Source organism: Rosa chinensis, chromosome 5, assembly GCF_002994745.2.
Source record: "Rosa chinensis cultivar Old Blush chromosome 5, RchiOBHm-V2, whole genome shotgun sequence".
Classification (NCBI taxonomy): domain Eukaryota; kingdom Viridiplantae; phylum Streptophyta; class Magnoliopsida; order Rosales; family Rosaceae; genus Rosa; species Rosa chinensis.
In genome coordinates, this window is record NC_037092.1 from 13,126,453 (window position 1) to 13,146,442 (window position 19,990).

The window sequence follows — 19,990 nt, forward strand, 5'->3', positions numbered from 1 at the left end:
CACCTACTTTGGGACATCCACAAGACATGGCAAGGCCCAACCGAGACATGCATCGTGTAGCCCTATGTTCAGGCTACGCGGCGGTATCCGGAAGTCGCAAATCCGCCACCGGGAAGCCACCTTTCCGCCCTTGCCAAGATGCCCCCATAACATAGCTTTCTACATGTTAAATAGACTAGAATAGTAACTTTGCTTGTCCCACATCGAAGAACAAGTAAATGAGAAGCATTCCTTCATCTATAAAAGGAATGTCTCCTCCCACAACTCAACACATTCATTACATCTCTTGTAATCTTGTTAGGCCGCAAGGCTCGACACACTAGTATAGCTTTCAAGTGGACGTAGTCTCCCGCTCATGCGGAGGCGAACCACTATACATCTTGTGTCAATCTCTCTCTCTCTCTCTTACTTATCGTTAATTAGATCCCCACGGATCCAAGCATTAACATTGGCGCCGTCTGTGGGAAGCCAACACAAAGGCTTCGTCACCTACCACGAACTTTGACCCGAAAATGTCGAGTCGACGCTCATTCAACATCAAATTGGGGTCGGTCAACGCCCGGCGGGGTCGGTCAACGCCCAGCGGGGCTGGTCAACGCTCAGCGGGGTCGGTCAACGCCCAACTCACAAAAGTCAACGCTGACTGCAAAAAAAAAAAAAAAAAATTTGAAAAATTGCCTCCAAACTTCTCTGGACACCCAGAGAATCACTGTGGCCACCCTCCTTCGCTGCATCAAGCCGCCAGCATTAGCGGCCAACACAAGCTCCGCCACACTTCTTCAACGGCAAAAGCTCCGCCAAGAACTACCATCTTCATCAGCCAACCGGCATCTCCGCCAAACCGCCGGCGAGCAAAGCCCAGCGCACTCCGCTGGCACCATCACAGCTCCGTCAGCGACAACCCGGTCCGCCAGGAGACGCTAGCGGCAAAACCTCCGCCGGCAGGCCGGTACACTGCGTTAGCAACGTTTGCCGGATAGCTTCACCGCTGGCCTAACCTTCCTCCGCCAGATCCAACCAGCAGCAAGGCCAGCACCTCTGCTGATGTTGCACCACCAGCAGCCAAGGATCCATCAGCGGCAATTCCACCGCCCAACTCCTCTGCTCACGGCAGCAACCGCTGACCCCATGTTCGCCGGAAATGTTCGCCACCAAGCTCCAGCTTCCGCCGAACTCCATGTTCCGCCGGACCCCAGTTCTGCAGCTCTGGTCCTCTCTGTTCCGCCGAACCAGCTCCGCCTGACTCTTCTTCTCAACACCGCCTCCGCTCCGCCGGACTCCGTTGAGCAATCCCTGCTGCAAGTTGCACCTCCAAGTGCACACCAGGCTCCGCCGAACTCCCCCGCTAGGAGTCACCGGCGGCACACCACCGCCCAACTCACCGGCCAAAGCTACCACCGTCAAACTTCATCCGCCACCCATGAGCTCCGCTCGGCCGAGCTCGGAGCCTCCGCTCCGCCTAGCCGAACCTGCAGCTCCACCTCCGCCAGGCTTCGGTTCCGCCGAACTCAAATAAGTGTTCTCCGCCACACTATGCACCGCTACCAATTCCCAGCGGTCATCCCACCACTAGCAGAGTACCGCCAACAGCAGCGGCTTCGCCGGAGAAAATTTTCCGCTGGGCAACCTCCGCCAAGCTTCTCCGCTGAGTTTCACCGCCAGGCCTGGCAGCTCTGCCAAGTCCGACAACAGATTCCGCCAAGAAATCCTCCGCTAAGCGCATCCAGCGGCATATTCTTCCACTCCTTCCGCCAATATCCGTCAGCGGACCTCCTCCGCTGCACTCCAGCTCCGCCGAGCTCCAGCCACCGCTGACCGGGCTCCGTCGAATGCTCCGCACCGCTGGCCAAAGCTCCTTTACCGCTGGCAACCGGCAACCGCTGGACAGTGATCCGCCAACCGGCAACCGCTGGGTAGAGCTCCAACCGCTGGGCTGAGTACACCCATGGCTCTCTTCAAAAAGTCTCCACTCTGCACCATTCTGCCTGTGTACAAGGCCCTGCCGCCATTCCAAATTTGTACTCGACCTGCAAGCTTAAATCGCGGTGGTCGACCCACTCAAAATCTGGGATAGAAATAAACTCAGGGGCGCAGCTCTTCAAACACCGAGTGGCTAGTGCCTTTGAGCCACACAGAGATAAGCTCTCTTGTTTAATTATTTATGTCATTGTTATCTAGAAGTTAGATAAGCTTCACATGCTACGTACGGATTTATCAACCACACATGTCTGCATAACCTGCTGGGCATGCTTTGCCATATTCCATCTTTCAATTATAATCCGCTAGGCTCCACGGTCAAATGCCATGCACTGACAACATTTGACACTTGTCTGCCTATACGCATAAACAACATACACCATCCATTATCATGCATCATGATTTATATACTAATTATCATGTGTATCTATTGGGCACCGACCCTTCACCATATTTGTCTTCATTGGAAGACCAAGTGGGCATTTAGCGGCTGCATGTTAATTATGCTAGGCACTTCCAATATAAAGACATCCTGCCAATTATCATGGCCATACAGTCAGGCATGTTCCGATTATCATATACAAGACAGGTATGAGGGCATGATATATTGATGCTTCTTGAGCATATATGCTATTTATGTTTTTAGTACACACACAGAAGCCGACAAAAAAGCTCATGTTTCTAGCATATGGTTTGTGGATAGGAACTTATATATACACGTACACATAGGCTATTGCATGTGTATATCAAATTAATTTTCCCACTTGTGCCACATGACATGCATTTACATATAAATAATGTCATCACGGTTATGTTCCATCATTGCACATAACGAGTTTCGTTCCCAGCAAACTTGACATTCAAAATAGATATGTATATATGCAAGTCATTTGTCATCAATTATTAATTTGCTTATACACCTTGGCTTACAATTTTTTCAAAGTACATATGCAAAACACACATGCAAATTATTGGTGTCGATTTTACAAATCCGCATACTAATCATCCATTTTTGCAAGGAAATTCAATTATTTCTATGGAGCATTCAATCTCAACTACGAGTTGACGTACATTATCGGAATACTTTATCCGCCACAAGCAATGAAGCGTCATGCTTGGACAACTCCAACATAATTTGGGTACTCATATCAATGCCAACTCCAACTCACTCCAAATCGGCATAAGATAAGTAACTATATCTTACTTTTTACGCTCTCTCAATTTGAGCTAGTGCCATGCCAATGCCATGCTTTTATAACTCCTAAGCATGCCTACAACAGTTCGTAGATTTGGTAACACTTTCTAGACCTCACATGCTAGATATGCCATGCTTCATATACCGATCTCAAACGATCTCTAAGCATGCCTACAAAAATGCAAAAATGATATTAGCATCCACATTACAAGTACATGCTAGACACATATGCCATGCTCCTATTTAATTGCAACCCAATTAAATAAACATGGGACACAAACAAAATATTATTACTTGCTCTATGTGTTTATCATTTTTCATACAGATACAAACTTTACGAGTCTATGTTCTACGACCAACCGCCAAGCGGTAAGGCAACGCCTCATAATGACAATGACCGTTACGCGGCATTGCAGTCAAGTTTCTCTTTCGAGAAAACAGCTAGGGACTAGTTAACACAGCCCACGGCAGCCATTGATCCGGCAGTTAACCCCGACGCTTGGGTATCTAAGATTGGGCTCGCTACCCAACACCCTCTGCTCCGCGCAGTTCCCCTCATCAAACAATTTTCCGACCATACGGAGGTCTATAGCCAGGAGTGGGGGACTCCCTGGCGGGCCTAGCAGGGGCCCACCCGAAAGGGCAAAAGCGCTCGCTCCAACCAATTCTAGATGGACGACGCACTCGCACTAATTATGCCTGATATACGGCACAAAGCTACGCTTTGGTATCAACCCGTAAGAACACCCTCCTTGACTGGGGACTTCGGGGACTTATACATACAGCCCAGCATAATTAGCAACGGCAACGCTCATGCCTCAGGGCATCACCGTCGAGCTACCCGTTAATGCCTTCCCGGCACCCACGAGCTTCCGCTCACGCCTTCCCGGCACCCCGAGCTTCCGCTCACGCCTTCCCGGCACCCCGAGCTTCCGCTCATGCCTTCTCGGCACCCACGAGCTTCCGTTCATGCCTTCCCGGCAACCCTTGAGCTTCCGCTCACGAGCTTTCCGCTCATGCCTTCTCGGCACCCACGAGCTTCCGCTCATGCCTTCCCGGCAACCCTTGAGCTTCCGCTCACGAGCTTCCGCTCATGCCTTCTCGGCACCCACGAGCTTCCGCTCACGCCTTCCCGGCACCCCGAGCTTCCGCTCATGCCTTCTCGGCACCCACGAGCTTCCGCTCATGCCTTCCCGGCAACCCTTGAGCTTCCGCTCACGAGCTTTCCGCTCATGCCTTCTCGGCACCCACGAGCTTCCGCTCATGCCTTCCCGGCAACCCTTGAGCTTCCGCTCACGAGCTTCCGCTCATGCCTTCTCGGCACCCACGAGCTTCCGCTCATGCCTTCCCGGCAACCCTTGAGCTTCCGCTCACGAGCTTTCCGCTCATGCCTTCCCGGCAACCCACGAGTTCCCGCTCATGCCTTCCCGGCAACCCTCGAGCTTCCCGCTCATGCCTTCCCGGCAACCCCCGAGCTTCCCGCTCATGCCTTCCCGGCAACCCTGAGTTTTCCGCTCATGCCTGCCCGGCAATCCTCGAGCTTTGCACTCATGTCTACTCGACACACAACACGTTAATGGAACATTGAATTCTTCTACCATCTGTCGCCCGTGACAAATTGAATTCTTTTCGCGTTCCATTAACACGAAGCGACAACCAAAGAAACTTAAGCGTTCACGTATTCATCATTCACGAATTACAAACGTTTACCTTCGCAGCGCTCATACAACTTACATTTATCATATGCAATCCATATGCTCACACGACCATACGCCCTCTCGAGTTTGTACGTCATATTTGATCGTACTCGGCGCCATTCGCATGTATACATCAACATGTATCACGCACCCCATACGTTCATATATGCCAACGCATATCATTGCAACTCACATTTGTTGCCCAATGCAACGAGCATTCTGCATATGCCTGTTTTTTGTCTTTGTTGTGCAGGTTAACGAGTCCCTTCTTGCTTACGGAGTTCGGGGACTTGTAGAGGCTCCGTGCCGCCCGGTTACTTATGCTTGATGACTTCGTGGTTATAACTCCCCAACCAAGAAGCTCCTCTTACTCGGGGACTTCGGGGACTTGTACATACCTCCAACAATATGGAGTATTTACTACATCACCAAGCATAAGTAACACCTACTTTGGGACATCCACAAGACATGGCAAGGCCCAACCGAGACATGCATCGTGTAGCCCTATGTTCAGGCTACGCGGCGGTATCCGGAAGTCGCAAATCCGCCACCGGGAAGCCACCTTTCCGCCCTTGCCAAGATGCCCCCATAACATAGCTTTCTACATGTTAAATAGACTAGAATAGTAACTTTGCTTGTCCCACATCGAAGAACAAGTAAATGAGAAGCATTCCTTCATCTATAAAAGGAATGTCTCCTCCCACAACTCAACACATTCATTACATCTCTTGTAATCTTGTTAGGCCGCAAGGCTCGACACACTAGTATAGCTTTCAAGTGGACGTAGTCTCCCGCTCATGCGGAGGCGAACCACTATACATCTTGTGTCAATCTCTCTCTCTCTCTCTTACTTATCGTTAATTAGATCCCCACGGATCCAAGCATTAACATATGAGCTGATTGATTAACAGTTGCGAGGCAAGGTAATCCATCTCTTGATAGAACATGAACCAGGGAAGACGGAGGGCTAGAAGCCCAAACCTCAGGACACGTCTTCCTTACTGTAAGGGCAGCGACATGGTGAGCCTCCTCATTCGCTTTTCGGGGGATCCAACGCCAGCTTGATCTACTTTGCAAAGGTGAGTCTCATCTAATCCTCATGACAATTGGGAAAATTTTCCATGGGATTGTATAATTTTTATTATTGATGCACTTAAACAACTCTTGACAGTCGGACTCGAAGAGAATGTGGGCATTTGGAAAATTCCTTGCTACAGAGCAAGCAATAGCAGTAGCTTGGGCCTCTGCTTCAAGGGGTGAAGCCACCAAACCAAACTGATATAGACCAGCTATTACCTCACAAGTCGCATTCCGGGCACTTGCACAAAGGCCACTCTGGTAAGAATGACAATTGATAGTTGCATCTAAATTAATTTTCACACAATTGTTCGGGGGAGGAGCCCAAGCAGCTGGGTGCGATTAGGGTGGGTGCAGGGAGTGAGCATGGGGAGGTTGGTGGGTGTGCGGGGGTTGCAACAGGGGGTTTGCAGGGGAGGGGCAAGGGATGATCAGGGGATGTGTCGGGGATGTGCAGGTGGTGGGGGGCATGGTTGTGGAGGTGATTGGAAGGGAGAGAGCATGGAGGATAATTCGAAGAGATAGTGAATAATGAAAAAATATCCACTATAAAGCATGTAGTTGTCGCAACATTATTAAAAAAAAGTGATAAAATCTGTTTAGTCCGTATAGTTTGCCTCTCTAATCGTTTCAGTCTCTGACATTCTAATTTAATCTAAAAACTCTCTAACCTCACAATTTCCCTCCAATAGGTCCATTCCGCGTCAAATTAGGAGTTGGTCTTGGGTGAAATGTCCAATATACCCCTTTGTTATTTCATTTTCCTTTTTAATTTCTTTTTTCCTTTTTTTTTCTTTTCATTTTGCCTACTTTCTCCATCCTCAACCCACCAATCCCATTCTGATCAAACTCCACAACCCATCTGTTTCTCTCCCCAATTGAAACCAAACCGAGCAAAGACCTAGCTTGGCGGTCTATAGATGGACATCGATCAAAAGCAAGAGGCTAGGAGCTTATCGATCACTTCTTCACCTTCTCCGAAGCCATCTCCCTCCTTTGTCTCTTAGCGGATCCGCCCTTGTCACCGACGCCATCTCTCAAACATAAGCAGATCCCAAGTAGCTCGGAAATTCGCCGCTCAACCACTCCCCTCTTGTTTTCACAGCCTACTTCTCTCTCTCCCACTCAAATCCCACTTTCTCTCTCCATATCAGGCCTCAATTTCGAAACTTTTCACTGAAAACTACTATTTTTTCAGACTCTGAGTTTTTTGGGTCTTGCTCAAAATGGTGATTTGGATTTTGGGTCTGGTTGAAACGGTGGTTTTTGATGGCCAAGTTGACCAAAACCAGAAATGAAGAAGAAGAATAGTGATGGAAAAGAAAAATGGTCGCCGACGTGGAGAACAATAATTGGGGTTTCGGGTCGATCTGGATTGGTTCGCCGATGTGGCGCTACTGATGCAGCAGGATATGATGGTCATTAAAAATGAAAATGAAAAAGGAAAAAAAGAAAAAATAAATTAAAAAGGAAAAATAAAAAAAGGAAAAAAGAAATTAAAAAGGAAAAAAGGAAAAAAAATTAAAAAGGAAAAAGAAAAAAGAAAAAAGAAAAAAGAAAAAAGAAAAAAGAAATTAAAAAGGAAAAAAAAAAGGAAAAAAAAATAACAGAGGGGTATATTGAACATTTCACCCAAAGCCAACTCCTAATTTGATGCGGAAGGGACCTATTAGAGGGAAATTGTGAGATCAGAGAGTTTTTAGATTAAAATAGAATGTCAGGGACTGAAATGATGAGAGAGGCAAAATATAGGGACTAAACAGATTTTATCCCTAAAAAAAAAAAAAAAGAGGATAATGGCAGCATTTAAACATCTGCTTTAGTTACAAATTCAAACAAGTTGAATGTTGACCTACTTTCAACGTGGAAAAGCTACAAAACAGAAATAAAAGGAAGCATTCGAATTTTGAATCAAATATCTCAAAGTGAGATAAGAATGAAGTGGCAGCGTGCGTCAGAGTTCAATCTCGGAGTCAAAGATGAAGTCTCTGATTAGTAGCTTATCTTCGTGAGCGTAGGAAAATTCAAATTTCAAACGAACCTTTATCCAGCCCTCTAGAGTCTTCACTGCCTCCTATATAAAGAACACAAGGTTGCACAAGAAACACACGGAGAGAACTAGAGAAAAAAGTGAGTCAATTTTTTGCATCAGAGTAAGGTAGCGTTAGAGAGGAAGAGAGAGTGAAGAGTTGCTAGTTACCTGGAGACCACAATCCGACGATAGGAGAGCTTTATATTCAGGTATCCTACTGGTCATCCCTTCATGGTCTTCCTTGCTATTTTTTCTTTATAATTGTTGTCGCCTCCATGAGTGTAGAAGACTTGCTTCTTATTTCCATGTGGGCTCTATAACCCTTCCAAAACAACATCGAAAATAAATCCTCCATACTAAAAAGACTTGAAACCCCCAAAGCCACAAAAACCAAAAAAAAAACACTACTGCTGGCTACCAGAATTCAAAAAAAAGAAACAACCAAAAACATTTTCGATACACCTTCGTGTTCACAAAATGTGCAGGTTCAAAGAATGGAAGAAGCACGCTCACATAGGAGGAATTTCGATAACTTTCTGATGGCAAAAGAAGAAAAGCAGACTGCTCACCTGTGTATTTCGCTGGACTTGATTTCGATGTCTATATTGTGGTGTGTCCTACGTATAGGTGGCGGAAGCAAAGATCAACTCAAGAAGGTTCACTGCACTTGTTTTCTTATGCAGAACGGATGACAGTCCAATTCGAAGAGCAGTTTGATCGTACAAAAGGAGGAAAACGAAAAGTTACTAGTAGCCACGACGGAGATCGGTGTCCAATTGGAGCGCGCCATAGCTTTCCGGAAAGGGAATAGCGCTAGGAACAAAACTCATCGCTATGCTACGATATGTGGGCTTTTTCGGCCTTTCGGAGTCATTTAGGGCCTCAAAACTGCAATTTATTGTTTTTTCGAAATTTTGGTTTCCTAGTTTATTTTGGGTTTGTTTTATTTTTACCTGTGGGCTTTAGGGTTTCATTGTTAGTCGCCCTAGGGTTTCTTTTCTCATATATAAGCAACCTTAAACGGTTGCAAAACTATCTTTTATCATATTATCAATCAAAATTGAGAGTTTTCTCTTTTATCTCTGATGGACTCCAGAATGTTTATTTTAGGTTTATTGCTTGTAAACCTAGTTTATCATTCCAACTGCGCTAGGTGGTATCAGAGCAGGTCTTCCATGTCTCTCTTATTTGCCTTAGTAGCAATGGGTGAAGTTACGAAAGCATATATTGAAGCTCTTACAGCAACGTTTACCACTACCTTCAACTCCGTGAATACTCATATTGGAGAAATTCGTGGACTGTTAGGAGAGAGGAATAACGACAACAACAATAATAGGAATAGAGGCGAGGAAAGAGGCTAGCGAGCTAGGGCTCTACGTGGTAAAGTTGTTGATAATAATTCAGAATCTGGTTCTGAAGAAGAAATTGTGCAACCTGAACAACAAGGACAAGCTGATCAGGATTACAAAGTCAAAGCTGAGATCCCTTTCTTTTCGGGCAACTTGGGTATGGAAGATTATTTGGATTGGCAGCTTCAGGTGGATAGGTTCTTTGAGATTATGGAGCTGACTGAAAACAAGCAAGTTAAGCATGTTGCCTGGCGATTAAAGAGTACTGCTGCAGTTTGGTGGGATAAGCTGCAGAATACCCGGAAGAAGCAAAGAAAGCAGGGAGTTAAAACATGGCAAAGAATGAAGCAACTTATGATGGAGAGATTCTTGTCGGATGATTATGAGCAGATTCTGTACAAGTTGTATATTGAATGCATCCAAGGTATGAGGACCGTTGCTGAGTACACTGCTGAGTTCTTACGCTATTCTGAGCGTAATGAACTAGGAGAAACTGAAGGTCAGAAGGTAGTTCGCTATATTAGTGGGTTGAACAAAAGCATTCAGGAGAAAATTGGGTTGCAAACTGTATGGACTGTGGCCGAAGCTTCAAATCTGGCATTGAAGGCAGAGTTGTTAGAGAAGCCTTCACAAGCTTCTTCTTTCCAGAGATATAACTACCAAAGGAGCCCAGATTTGGTAAACGCCTCAACTGATAAGGGTAAAGCCTTACAACAGAATACAGGAAGTGCTTCTAGGGCTTCCAATCCCCCTTCTAAATGGACTGGCAGTTCTAGCAGTTCTAGTGGTGCTCCAAATAGGGCCCCAAACCAGAGGCTTACCAATCCTTATGCTAGACCTACAACAGATGTTTGCTATAGGTGCAACAAGCCTGGGCATAGGTCTAATGTGTGTCCTGAGAGGAGACAATCTACCCTTATAGATGATTATGATGAAGATGAAGAAGAAGTTGGAAGAGGTGATGAATATGAAGGGGTTGAGTTTGCAGTGGAGGAGTCTCCTGAGAAGGTTAATATTGTGTTGCAAAGGATCTTATTATCTCCTAAGGAAGATGGGCAGCGGCACAATATTTTCAGGTCACTTTGTTCCATTAATAACAAAGTGTGCAATCTAATTGTGGAAAATGGGAGTTGTGAAAATTTCGTAGCCAGGAAGTTGGTGGAGTATTTGCAGTTGCCTACACAGCCTCATGATACACCTTATTCTCCGGGGTGGGTCAAGAACGGTCCACAAGTTCGAGTTGCTGATTCCTGCAAAGTATCGGTATCCATTGGTAAGCATTATAAAGATGAAGTTCTATGTGATATTATTGATATGGATGCTTGTCATATTTTATTTGGGCGACCTTGGCAATATGATGTGGATGTGACGTACAAAGGCAGAGATAATGTGATGATGTTTTTGTGGAATAGTCATAAAATTGCCATGGCTCCTATTTATCAATTTGAGAGATCTGGTGTGAAGAAAGGGGAGAGTTTTCTAACTTTGTCTAGCAGTGAACTTGAGATGGAGGAAGCCTTTAAAGAATCTGAAGATATTTGTCCAGTGGTGATTAAAGGGTTGTTGACTGCAGAAAAGGAAAATATGATGATTCCTAAGGAAGTGCAGAATATGTTGGGAGAGTTTGAAGAGCTGATTTCAGATGAGCTGCCCAATGAGTTACCACCTATGAGGGACATTCAGCATCAGATTGATTTGGTTCTTGGAGCTAGCTTGCCAAATCTGCCCCATTACCGCATGAGTCCTAAAGAGAACGAGATTTTGAGGGAGTAGATTGAAGACTTGTTGAAGAAAGGGTTCATTCGTGAAAGTATGAGTCCTTGTGTAGTTCCAGTCCTCCTTGTTCCTAAGAAGGGTAATCAATGGCGGATGTGTGTTGATAGCAAGGCTATAAATAAGATCACTGTGAAGTACAGGTTTCCTATCCCTCGTTTGGAGGACATGCTTGATGAGCTGGAAGGTTCCAAGGTGTTTGCCAAGATAGATCTTCGAAGTGGACACCATCAGATTCGAATTAAGCCAGGGGATCAGTGGAAGACAGCCTTTAAGAGCAAGGATGGCTTATATGAGTGGATGGTGATGCCATTCGGGATGTCTAATGCACCTAGCACCTTTATGAGGCTCATGAATCAGGTTCTTCATCATTTTATTGGTTCTTTTGTCGTGGTGTATTTTGATGATATGTTGATATATAGTATAACCAAAGATATTTTGATGATATATTGATATATAGTAGAACCAAAGAAGAACATCTAGTACATTTGAGGCAGGTTTTAGGAGCCTTACAAGAAAATAAACTGTACATTAACCTGAAAAAGTGTACTTTCTACACTAGTAAGCTTTTGTTTCTGGGTTTTGTGGTTGGAGAGGAAGGCATTCAGGTTGATGAAAAGAAGGTACGAGCTATAAGAGAATGGCCAGCCCCAAAAACAGTTTCTGAAGTGTGGAGCTTCCATGGTTTAGCTACTTTCTACAGGAGATTTGTGAGAAATTTCAGTACCATTACTGCTCCTATTACTGAATGTTTGAAGAAAGGCAAATTCCAGTGGGGAGAAGAGCAAGAGAAGAGCTTTGCCTTAATCAAGGAAAAACTTTGTACTACACCAGTTCTAGCTCTTCCCAATTTTGACAAGGTCTTTGAGATGGAATGTGATGCTAGTGGCGTGGGAGTAGGTGCTGTGTTGTCACAAGAAAAGAGACTAGTAGCGTTCTTTAGTGAAAAGCTAAGTGAAGCTCGACAAAAGTGGAGTACTTATGATCAGGAATTTTATGCAGTGTTTCGAGCATTGAAGCAATGGGAGCACTACCTTATTCAGAGAGAGTTTGTACTGTTCACTGATTATCAGGCCTTGAAGTACCTTAGCAGTCAGAAAACTGTAAACAAGATGCATGCAAGATGGGTGAGTTTTCTACAGAAATTTCCTTTTGTGATTCAACATAAATCTGGTACTCTTAATAGGGTGGCAGATGCTTTGAGTAGGAGAGCTTCCTTGCTTGTCACTCTAGCTCAGGAGGTTGTGGGTTTTGATCTCTTGAAGGACTTCTATGAGGAAGATGTTGATTTTAAGGAAATTTGGGCCAAGTACAGTAGCAATCATGCAGTTGCAGATTTCCATGTGCGTGATGGATATTTATTCAAAGGCAATCGGCTTTGTATTCCTAGTTCCTCATTGAGGGAGAAATTGATTAGAGATTTGCATGGAGGAGGTTTGAGTGGACACTTGGGCCGTGACAAAACTATTGCTAGCCTTGAGGAGAGGTATTTCTAGCCACAGCTGAAGAAGGATGTAGGAGCTATTGTGAGGAAGTGCTACACCTGCCAGGTTTTCTAAGGTCAGTCCCAAAATACAGGTCTTTATCTACCTTTACCTGTTCCTGAGGATATTTGGCAGGATCTTGCTATGGACTTTGTATTGGGATTGCCCCGTACCCAAAGGGGAGTGGATTTTGTGTTTGTGGTGGTTGACAGATTCTCCAAGATGGCGTACTTTATAGCTTGTAAAAAGACTACTGATGCATCCAATATAGCCAAACTGTTTTTCAGGGAAGTGGTTCGTTTACATGGAGTGCCCAAGTCCATTACCTCTGATAGAGACACGAAGTTTCTTAGTCACTTTTGGATTACATTGTGGAGAATGTTTTGAACGGTTTTGAATCTTAGCAGCACAGCTCATCCTCAAACTGATGGGAAAACAGAGGTTACTAACAGAACTTTGGGTAACATGGTTAGGAATGTTTGTGGAGATAGGCCCAAACAGTGAGATTATGCTTTGCCACAGGTAGAGTTTGCTTATAACAGTGTTGTGCATAGTGCAACAGGGAAGTCACCATTCTCATTAGTTTATTCTGTTGTTTCTCAACATGTGGTTGATTTAGTGAAGCTTCCTAAAGTTCCTGGTGTTCGTGTTGCTGCTGAGAGCATGGCCAAGGATGTGCAGTCTGTTAGAGAAGAAATTAAGGCCAAGTTGGGCGAAACTAATGCAAAGTATAAAGCTGCAGCTGACAAGCATCGAAGAGTTAAAGTGTTCCAAAAGGGTGATGGCGTGATGGTGTTTCTGAGGAAGGAACGATTTCCTGTTTGTACCTACAACAAGTTGAGCCTAGAAAAATATGGTCCTTTTAAGGTGCTGAGGAAGATCAACGACAATGCTTATGTTGTTGCCCTTCCTGATTCCATGGGCATTTCTAACACCTTTAATACAACTGATCTGCATGAGTTTCATGAAGATGAAGTTCTTTATCCTGAAGTGAACTCGGGGTCGAGTTCTTCGGAAGTGGAGGAAACTGAAGCAGAACGGATGGCAGTCCAATTTGAAGAGCAGTTTGATCGTGCAAAAAGAGGAAAATGAAAAGTTAATAGTAGCCACGACGGAGCTCGGTGTTCGATTGGAGTGCGCCATAGCTTTCCGGAAAGGGAATCGCGCCAGGAACAAAACTCATCGCTATGCCACGAGATGTGGGCTTTTTCGGTCTTTCGGGGTTGTTTAGGGCCTCAAAATTGCAATTTACTGTTTTTTTTTAATTTCAGTTTCCTAGTTTATTTTGGATTTGTTTTATTTTTACCCGTGGGTTTTAGTTGTTAGTCGGCCTAGAGTTTCTTTTCTCATATATAAGCAACCTTAAACGGTTGCAGAACTATTTTTTATCATATTATCAATCAAAATTGAGAGTTTTCTCTTTTATCTCTGGTGGACTCCAGAATTTTTATTGTAGGTTTATTGCTTGTAAACCTAGTTTATCATTCCAACTACGTCAGTTTTCGATGCCTATATTGCAGTGTGTCCTGCGTATAGGCTGCAGAAGCAAGATTCAACTCAAGAGGGTTCACTGCACTTGTTTTTGATGCTTGTATCACAGTGCATCCTACATATGGGTGGCAAAAATGAGTGTCAAGTGAAAGCCTGGGGCTGCCAATTCACACCAAGTACGAATCTGTAAAGTTCTTGGGCTCACAAAGTGAAGAAACTGATCCAGAGGGATCTTTATGCAGTGCCAAAGTCAAGAGATTACTCCACCTGCAGCAAAGTCATCATCAGAATGGTGTCCCAGAAGGCAAAGTTGCTATCTTTCTGCAGAAAGGTGTTCGACTTAGCTGACCTTCAATCACAAGAAGGCAGAGTGTTCAGCTTAGCTCACTTTCAATCACAAGAGTGCAGCGTGTTTGACTTGACTCGTTGGGATCACTAAGCTGCAGAAACACAAAGTGGAGGAGATATGGGAACTGTCTGATACTTACGGCAAGTACACAAATGCAGAAGCATCACAAATGCAAGAGTTGTTCGATCAAATTCAAGTGGTGGATGCAACAAATTGTACAGAGAAAATGGTCATGGTTAGCATTGGAAAATTCATTGTGCTACCTTCTTGTGGGCTTCCCCAGTATGCATCGAGGAGTGTACTCGTACAATCAATCCTCAGATCACCTGAAAGCCACGTGATAGTTCCTGCATAAAGAAGATTTCTCCTTTAAAATGTAAAACAAGTTACAGAGCTATGTAAATCTTCTTCAAAAAATATTGTAGTCTTGTGGTCAAGGTTCAAGGAACAACAAGAATGAAGTCGTGTTCTTTGTCTTACCTTGAGGGTCACAAGCACCAAAATATTGGGGTGGTTATGTTTTCTTCAAAAGATGTGGTACCTGCAAGAGTTTTGATAATTAAAGAGTCGATGCCAAGGTGACAATAATCATGTCTTGACGGTGGGAAACTAATCAACACACGTAAATCCCATATGCAATTAAACCATGGTGCTGCTGTAGCTTCGAACAAGAGCTGAAATTCACTGCAAACTGCTCTGAACATGAGACAGACAACAAAGACCGAGAGACTGTGAAGAATCATAAGTAGCTTTGTTTCTTCTCTCTGTCACTTTGATCATAAGGCGGTGGAACAATGGTTTAATAATGCAAAAGGACCAAATAAAGGCCATGACAAAGTGGATGACCATGTCTTCTATTAAAAAGGCTTGGCGGTGGGAAACTGATCAACACACATCGAGACAAAAATTTCATATGCAATTAAGCATAATTGTCAAACCATGGTGCTACTGTAGCTTTGAACTAAAGACAAAAGCTTTCAAAACATGCAATTAAACAAATGTGCAGCAAGCTTCCTTTGAATGCAATTTAACAACAAGGGGGCGGAGACTAAGAAGCAAAGTCTAGCTACGTGTTTCTTTGTCAATCAAATCAAAAGAAAACCATGCAAGAATCAATATTCAAAATGAGGCATGTAATAATCAAATATTGGCAGACAAAGCAATTGAGTCATGGTGGACATCGCTGAAAAGTAAAGAGAGCAATCGGTGGCATCATCGAATCATGAGTTGGTGGTACATTTAAATAAAGCATGAATTTTGGAGTGCAGTACAATTCCCAGCAATTTCAATTGGTTCGAAAGAAAGGTTTCTCACCAGTTCTGGGTTCCACACGAAGTGCTCTGACAGATGAGACTTGCGAGTCAAGGCCTCTGCGAAGAAGAAGAAGAAAAAGAAAGATTGGTCAGAACAAATGCTTCCAAATCGTGGGATAAAAGGGGAGGAATGTAAACTGACAACCAATCCGGTGCGCAAGGAAGAGCGAATGTGAAATCCAAGCATTCGAGCCAACCCATTTATACGCGCCTCGATCGTATGTCTTCTTCTCCTAATTGAGCTGACTGAGTTGATCTCCATCTCCAATTCAACATCTATTCTAAGCTGATAACCACACTAGAGGCATTCTCTAAGAGACTTGAAGCTTATCGAGTCATCCAAGTTAGAGATGGCAGTTCAGTTATCAAATCAAGTCGTGGGTGTCCAGGTCTGTGAGTTGCAAGCTTTTGGGCTCATAATCTCCTACCAACAAAATTCGGAGCAGTGCAAAGCCCACTCTCGAAAGCCCGTTGCACAGCTTGGCAAAAGTTCACGCCCGATCAAATTGTTCCTCCATAAGTGAAATAAAAAGAAAGGAGGCCCATTGCAAAATCCAGGACCCATTACGAAACTTGGCACTCTACTAAAATCGGCTATTCACAAGAAATATGTGCTATTCTACGGGTTCAAAAATATCCGCTCAATAAAAGTTGGTACAAAACCGAAAAATCTCAAATGTTGAACTACAGTGGTTTGATCCCTTCATAAGGTATGTAGGCAGTCTGGATTTAAATTTAGATGCAACCGCGACCTTAACCGAATCCCTGATTTTCTCTAGACCAAATCCATATGACCACAAACGTCAACTCCAAATGACCTTAAAGTCCCCCAAACACTTAACCAAATTTCTTTGGTGGGTCATTCACCCATCAAAGCACCCAAACTTTCTCAAAATCTGAACTACTAGTGGCTTGATCCCTTCTAGGGTATGTAGGCAGCCTGATAAACATTCTGGGTGTAGCCGCAAAATCAACCAAACACACTCCTCTCCATTCAATTTTTGTCTTTGGATTTGGAATCAAATGGTCTTCCTTTGAAGCAAGGGATTGTAATTAAGGGATACTTTTTTTTATCTTGAATGAGTCCGAGCTTAACATAATAAAAACTCTATTTCCGTTAATGAAATAGAGTGAGATTGTGTTCAGTACATTTATTTACTATTTTTGCTCAACAATATTTAATAAATAAGATCAAATTTTCCTTCTTGTTATCCTTTAGCAATACTTTTAGAGATGATTTTGCTATTGGTTGTGTATGACATGTCTGTACAATTTATTGCTCAGACATAATTTGGGCAATTGTAATTCGATAATTGCATAGATGCTGCTTTACTTTGTTTTGTGTTTCAACAGAACTTGTCCTTTTCGTTTACTTTATTCGATAATTGCATAATTTTGGTTTATTTTTTGTCGTAGACTCGTAGTTGATATGCTGGTAGAAATATCGACTTTGTATGGTAGATGCCTTGGTCGATGCCAAAGGAAGAAATTTCCCGAAGTTCCCATTTGCTATTTTCCAGGCAGTTTTTTTTTTTTTTTTTGGGTAAAATAGGGGCAGAAGGCCCAGAAGGAAATAAAAAAGAAAGAAAAAAACTATCGCGGGGCAATAGAGGTCTAATAAGAGCATCTCCAATGGCTTTGTTATTTGGCTTTGGTCAAATTTGAATTTGACATATGACATGGCAAATTTGATATAGCAACATTTTGACTAATTTTAGCTCCAATGGAGATGTCAAATTTGAATATTACTTTAATATATAAAATTCTATTTATGTTGTTTTTCCTCTTTTTTTTTTATCTTGTAAATCAAATATCATACAATGAATGGTTCCATTAAGAGATGCAATTGAAATTATGAGAATTTGAGATATGGGAATACATAGCAGGAAACATAAACAGCTTGAAATCCAAGCATGATCAAGATTGAACCGAAGCTTTCCTTGTGCTTCAAACATCTTCTTTGCATCTACAATTTGAAGAGAGTAAAAACTGATTAAAACAAATTCTGCCAACCAAGCTCACCAAAGCTGAATGTCTCACAAAATGCAACATGACAGCAAAAAGTAACTAATTTAAATGATATTCCTTCATTCTCAGTGACGAACAAGATATTGCAGAAAAAGAACAAAAACCTTTGTTGCAAATCTGGTAGGTGGTCAACTCGTCTGCATTTAACAAATGTGCAGCTTAGTGATTGATTTAACTCATCTGCAGAAAAAGAACAAAAAAATCAATGCAGCTTAGTGACTAAACCATATAACTTCTGCTTTTTGGGTTGTCCTGTTTGAGAGCTCACATCCATTTTTCAACATTTCCCTAGCTGTATCAAACCACCTGTCAAATCAGACATAAACCATAATGTGAAAACTTATCTAAGAAAACATCTTAGATAATACTGAAGTGCAAACATTTGGCTATAAAGATTAAACCCTATAACATGAAATAGAGATAAAAAGAGTGCATTATATCTTGCACAATGTAGTTCAGGAGGACTGTGCTTTTATGTCATGTTTTCTTGAATCTACCTCACATTTTCCTCGTCAGTTTGGAATTTCGTATTAAAGCTAACTGAAGGCTAAACTAAGCAATGAAAATTGATTCACAAATTTAACTTAATTGCACCTGATCTGTTCTTTTGTATCATTTTACTTTGTGTTTACTTGAATCTGCCCACACTCTTTACTCATCAGTTAGAGTTTGTCATAGAATAATAGCTAACTGTAAAGACTTAGAAAATCAACATTCAAAACCTTAACTCAAATAAACATGATCTATGCATAATCAGCAACCAGAGCTCAAATAAATTCATTTTCAACTATTAGACATATATGATCAGGCGAGATAACTTTTGACTTATGGACTGAGTTTTGATGCCATTACTGGCTTAAGTTATGTACATTCCCCCTCTAACTCTGTCTGCCTATAATTCCTAACTGGAACGGAGGACAAACATCTATACACCCATTTTTTTAAGTAGTCTTATTGTGAAGTATTCACTTATATAAACATGCATATTAGTGTCATGGTGTACTAAATATTAAACATTGTGACGAAAATTATGTAATAGAAAAAGATAGAAAGATGAAAATTGAGGCACCTGCTATTGTAGCGGCAAGGATGAATCTGAATTACTTTGATCCATGTTCCTGTTATTCAAAGAAGAGAGAAGAAAGTTGAAGACAACAAAGTATTTGAATCCACGATATTCAAATCCAAGTTTCTAATTCCATTAAATTCAACATCATCATGCAAGAAAAGGAAGGACCATAATCATGCAGCTCACTGCATTCTCACATAAATCCAACAATTCCGAGGAATGAATTCCTCCAAAATCAAAAATTAATGAGCACCCAATTGATCAATTGCACTTTGGAACAGAAATTCCTAACCAAGACAGATTCCTACGCAATTGAGATCAAATCATGGTCTATAACCAAAACACCTAAATAGAGCGTCTGAAACTAGAGTAAATTATACACGAAATAGTAGAAGAGAAAGTAAGATTGGATCCAGAAAACAAAGAAATTGATTGAGAGAGAAATTTGAATCGACCATGATTGAAGGGAAGAGAGGCATCACCTTTAATTAGCTCATTGGAACCGGGATTTCAAAAGCATCAGTTCTGGGTGAGATGAAGGAAGAAAGAAGGGGAAAGGAGAAAGAGAGACGCTTCAAAAGCATCAGTTCTGGGTGAGATGAAGGAAGAAAGACGGGGAAAGGAGAAGGAGAAAGTGAGAAACAATTAAAAAAAAAAAATGACAGAGCTTCTTCTATCTGTCAGATTTGACAGAGGAGAGGGACATGTCTAATCCACGTGGAAAAGACATATCGGTTGGAGAAGAGTTTGGGCTGTCAAAAATAAACGTTGGGCTTCCACATGGCATTTGACCTCTCCGTTGGAGATAGTCTAAAGGTCTATTAGGGGGCAATAAATGTTTTGAATTGATGTAATCTCCTCATTTTTTTCTTTAATCAAAGTTTAATTTGTCTAATTTTAAGGAGATTAATTCCATTCCAACGACAGAAAGGTCTATTGGGGGGGGGGGGGGGGGGCAATAAACCTCTCCGGCCCCATATGAGATCTCCGACAACCTATTTGGGGACTTCCGACGAGGTTTCATAAACTTTTATTGCCTCATAAAGGTCTATTGGGGAGCAATAAATGTTTATTTGGGGGCAATAAACCTTTCCAGCGGCCTATGAGATATCTGACGACCACTTTGGGGACCTCCAGCGAGGTTTTAAAAGAAGTC

At 42.8% G+C, this 19,990-nt stretch overlaps 1 protein-coding gene and 1 long non-coding RNA gene across 2 annotated transcripts; one reads left to right on the forward strand and one right to left on the reverse strand.

Moving 5' to 3' along the window:
- The first annotated feature begins 9,180 nt into the window (after nt 1–9,180).
- On the forward strand, nt 9,181–11,100 carry LOC112203192. Its single transcript, XM_024344190.1, has 3 exons — nt 9,181–9,334; nt 9,383–10,600; nt 10,706–11,100. Exons 1-3 carry the CDS (start codon nt 9,181–9,183, stop codon nt 11,098–11,100), a joined length of 1,767 nt encoding a protein of 588 aa, XP_024199958.1.
- Nucleotides 11,101–14,095: 2,995 nt separating this feature from the next.
- On the reverse strand, nt 14,096–16,057 carry LOC112201657. Its single transcript, XR_002936846.2, has 6 exons — nt 15,883–16,057; nt 15,739–15,794; nt 14,905–14,965; nt 14,688–14,771; nt 14,425–14,515; nt 14,096–14,342 (listed from the first exon to the last, which is right to left on the reverse strand). It is a non-coding gene; the product is annotated as an uncharacterized LOC112201657 (long non-coding RNA).
- Between the last annotated feature and the right edge of the window lie 3,933 nt (nt 16,058–19,990).

Bases quoted from the DNA above. Each gene is read 5' to 3' on its own strand.
- LOC112203192 (XM_024344190.1), top strand. From the start codon at position 9,181: ATGGGTGAAGTTACGAAAGCATATATTGAAGCTCTTACAGCAACGTTT. The intron at 9,335-9,382 runs GCTAGCGAGCTA...ATAATAATTCAG, and splicing joins GAATAGAGGCGAGGAAAGAG to AATCTGGTTCTGAAGAAGAA. The intron at 10,601-10,705 runs GTAAGCATTATA...TGACGTACAAAG, and splicing joins CAAAGTATCGGTATCCATTG to GCAGAGATAATGTGATGATG.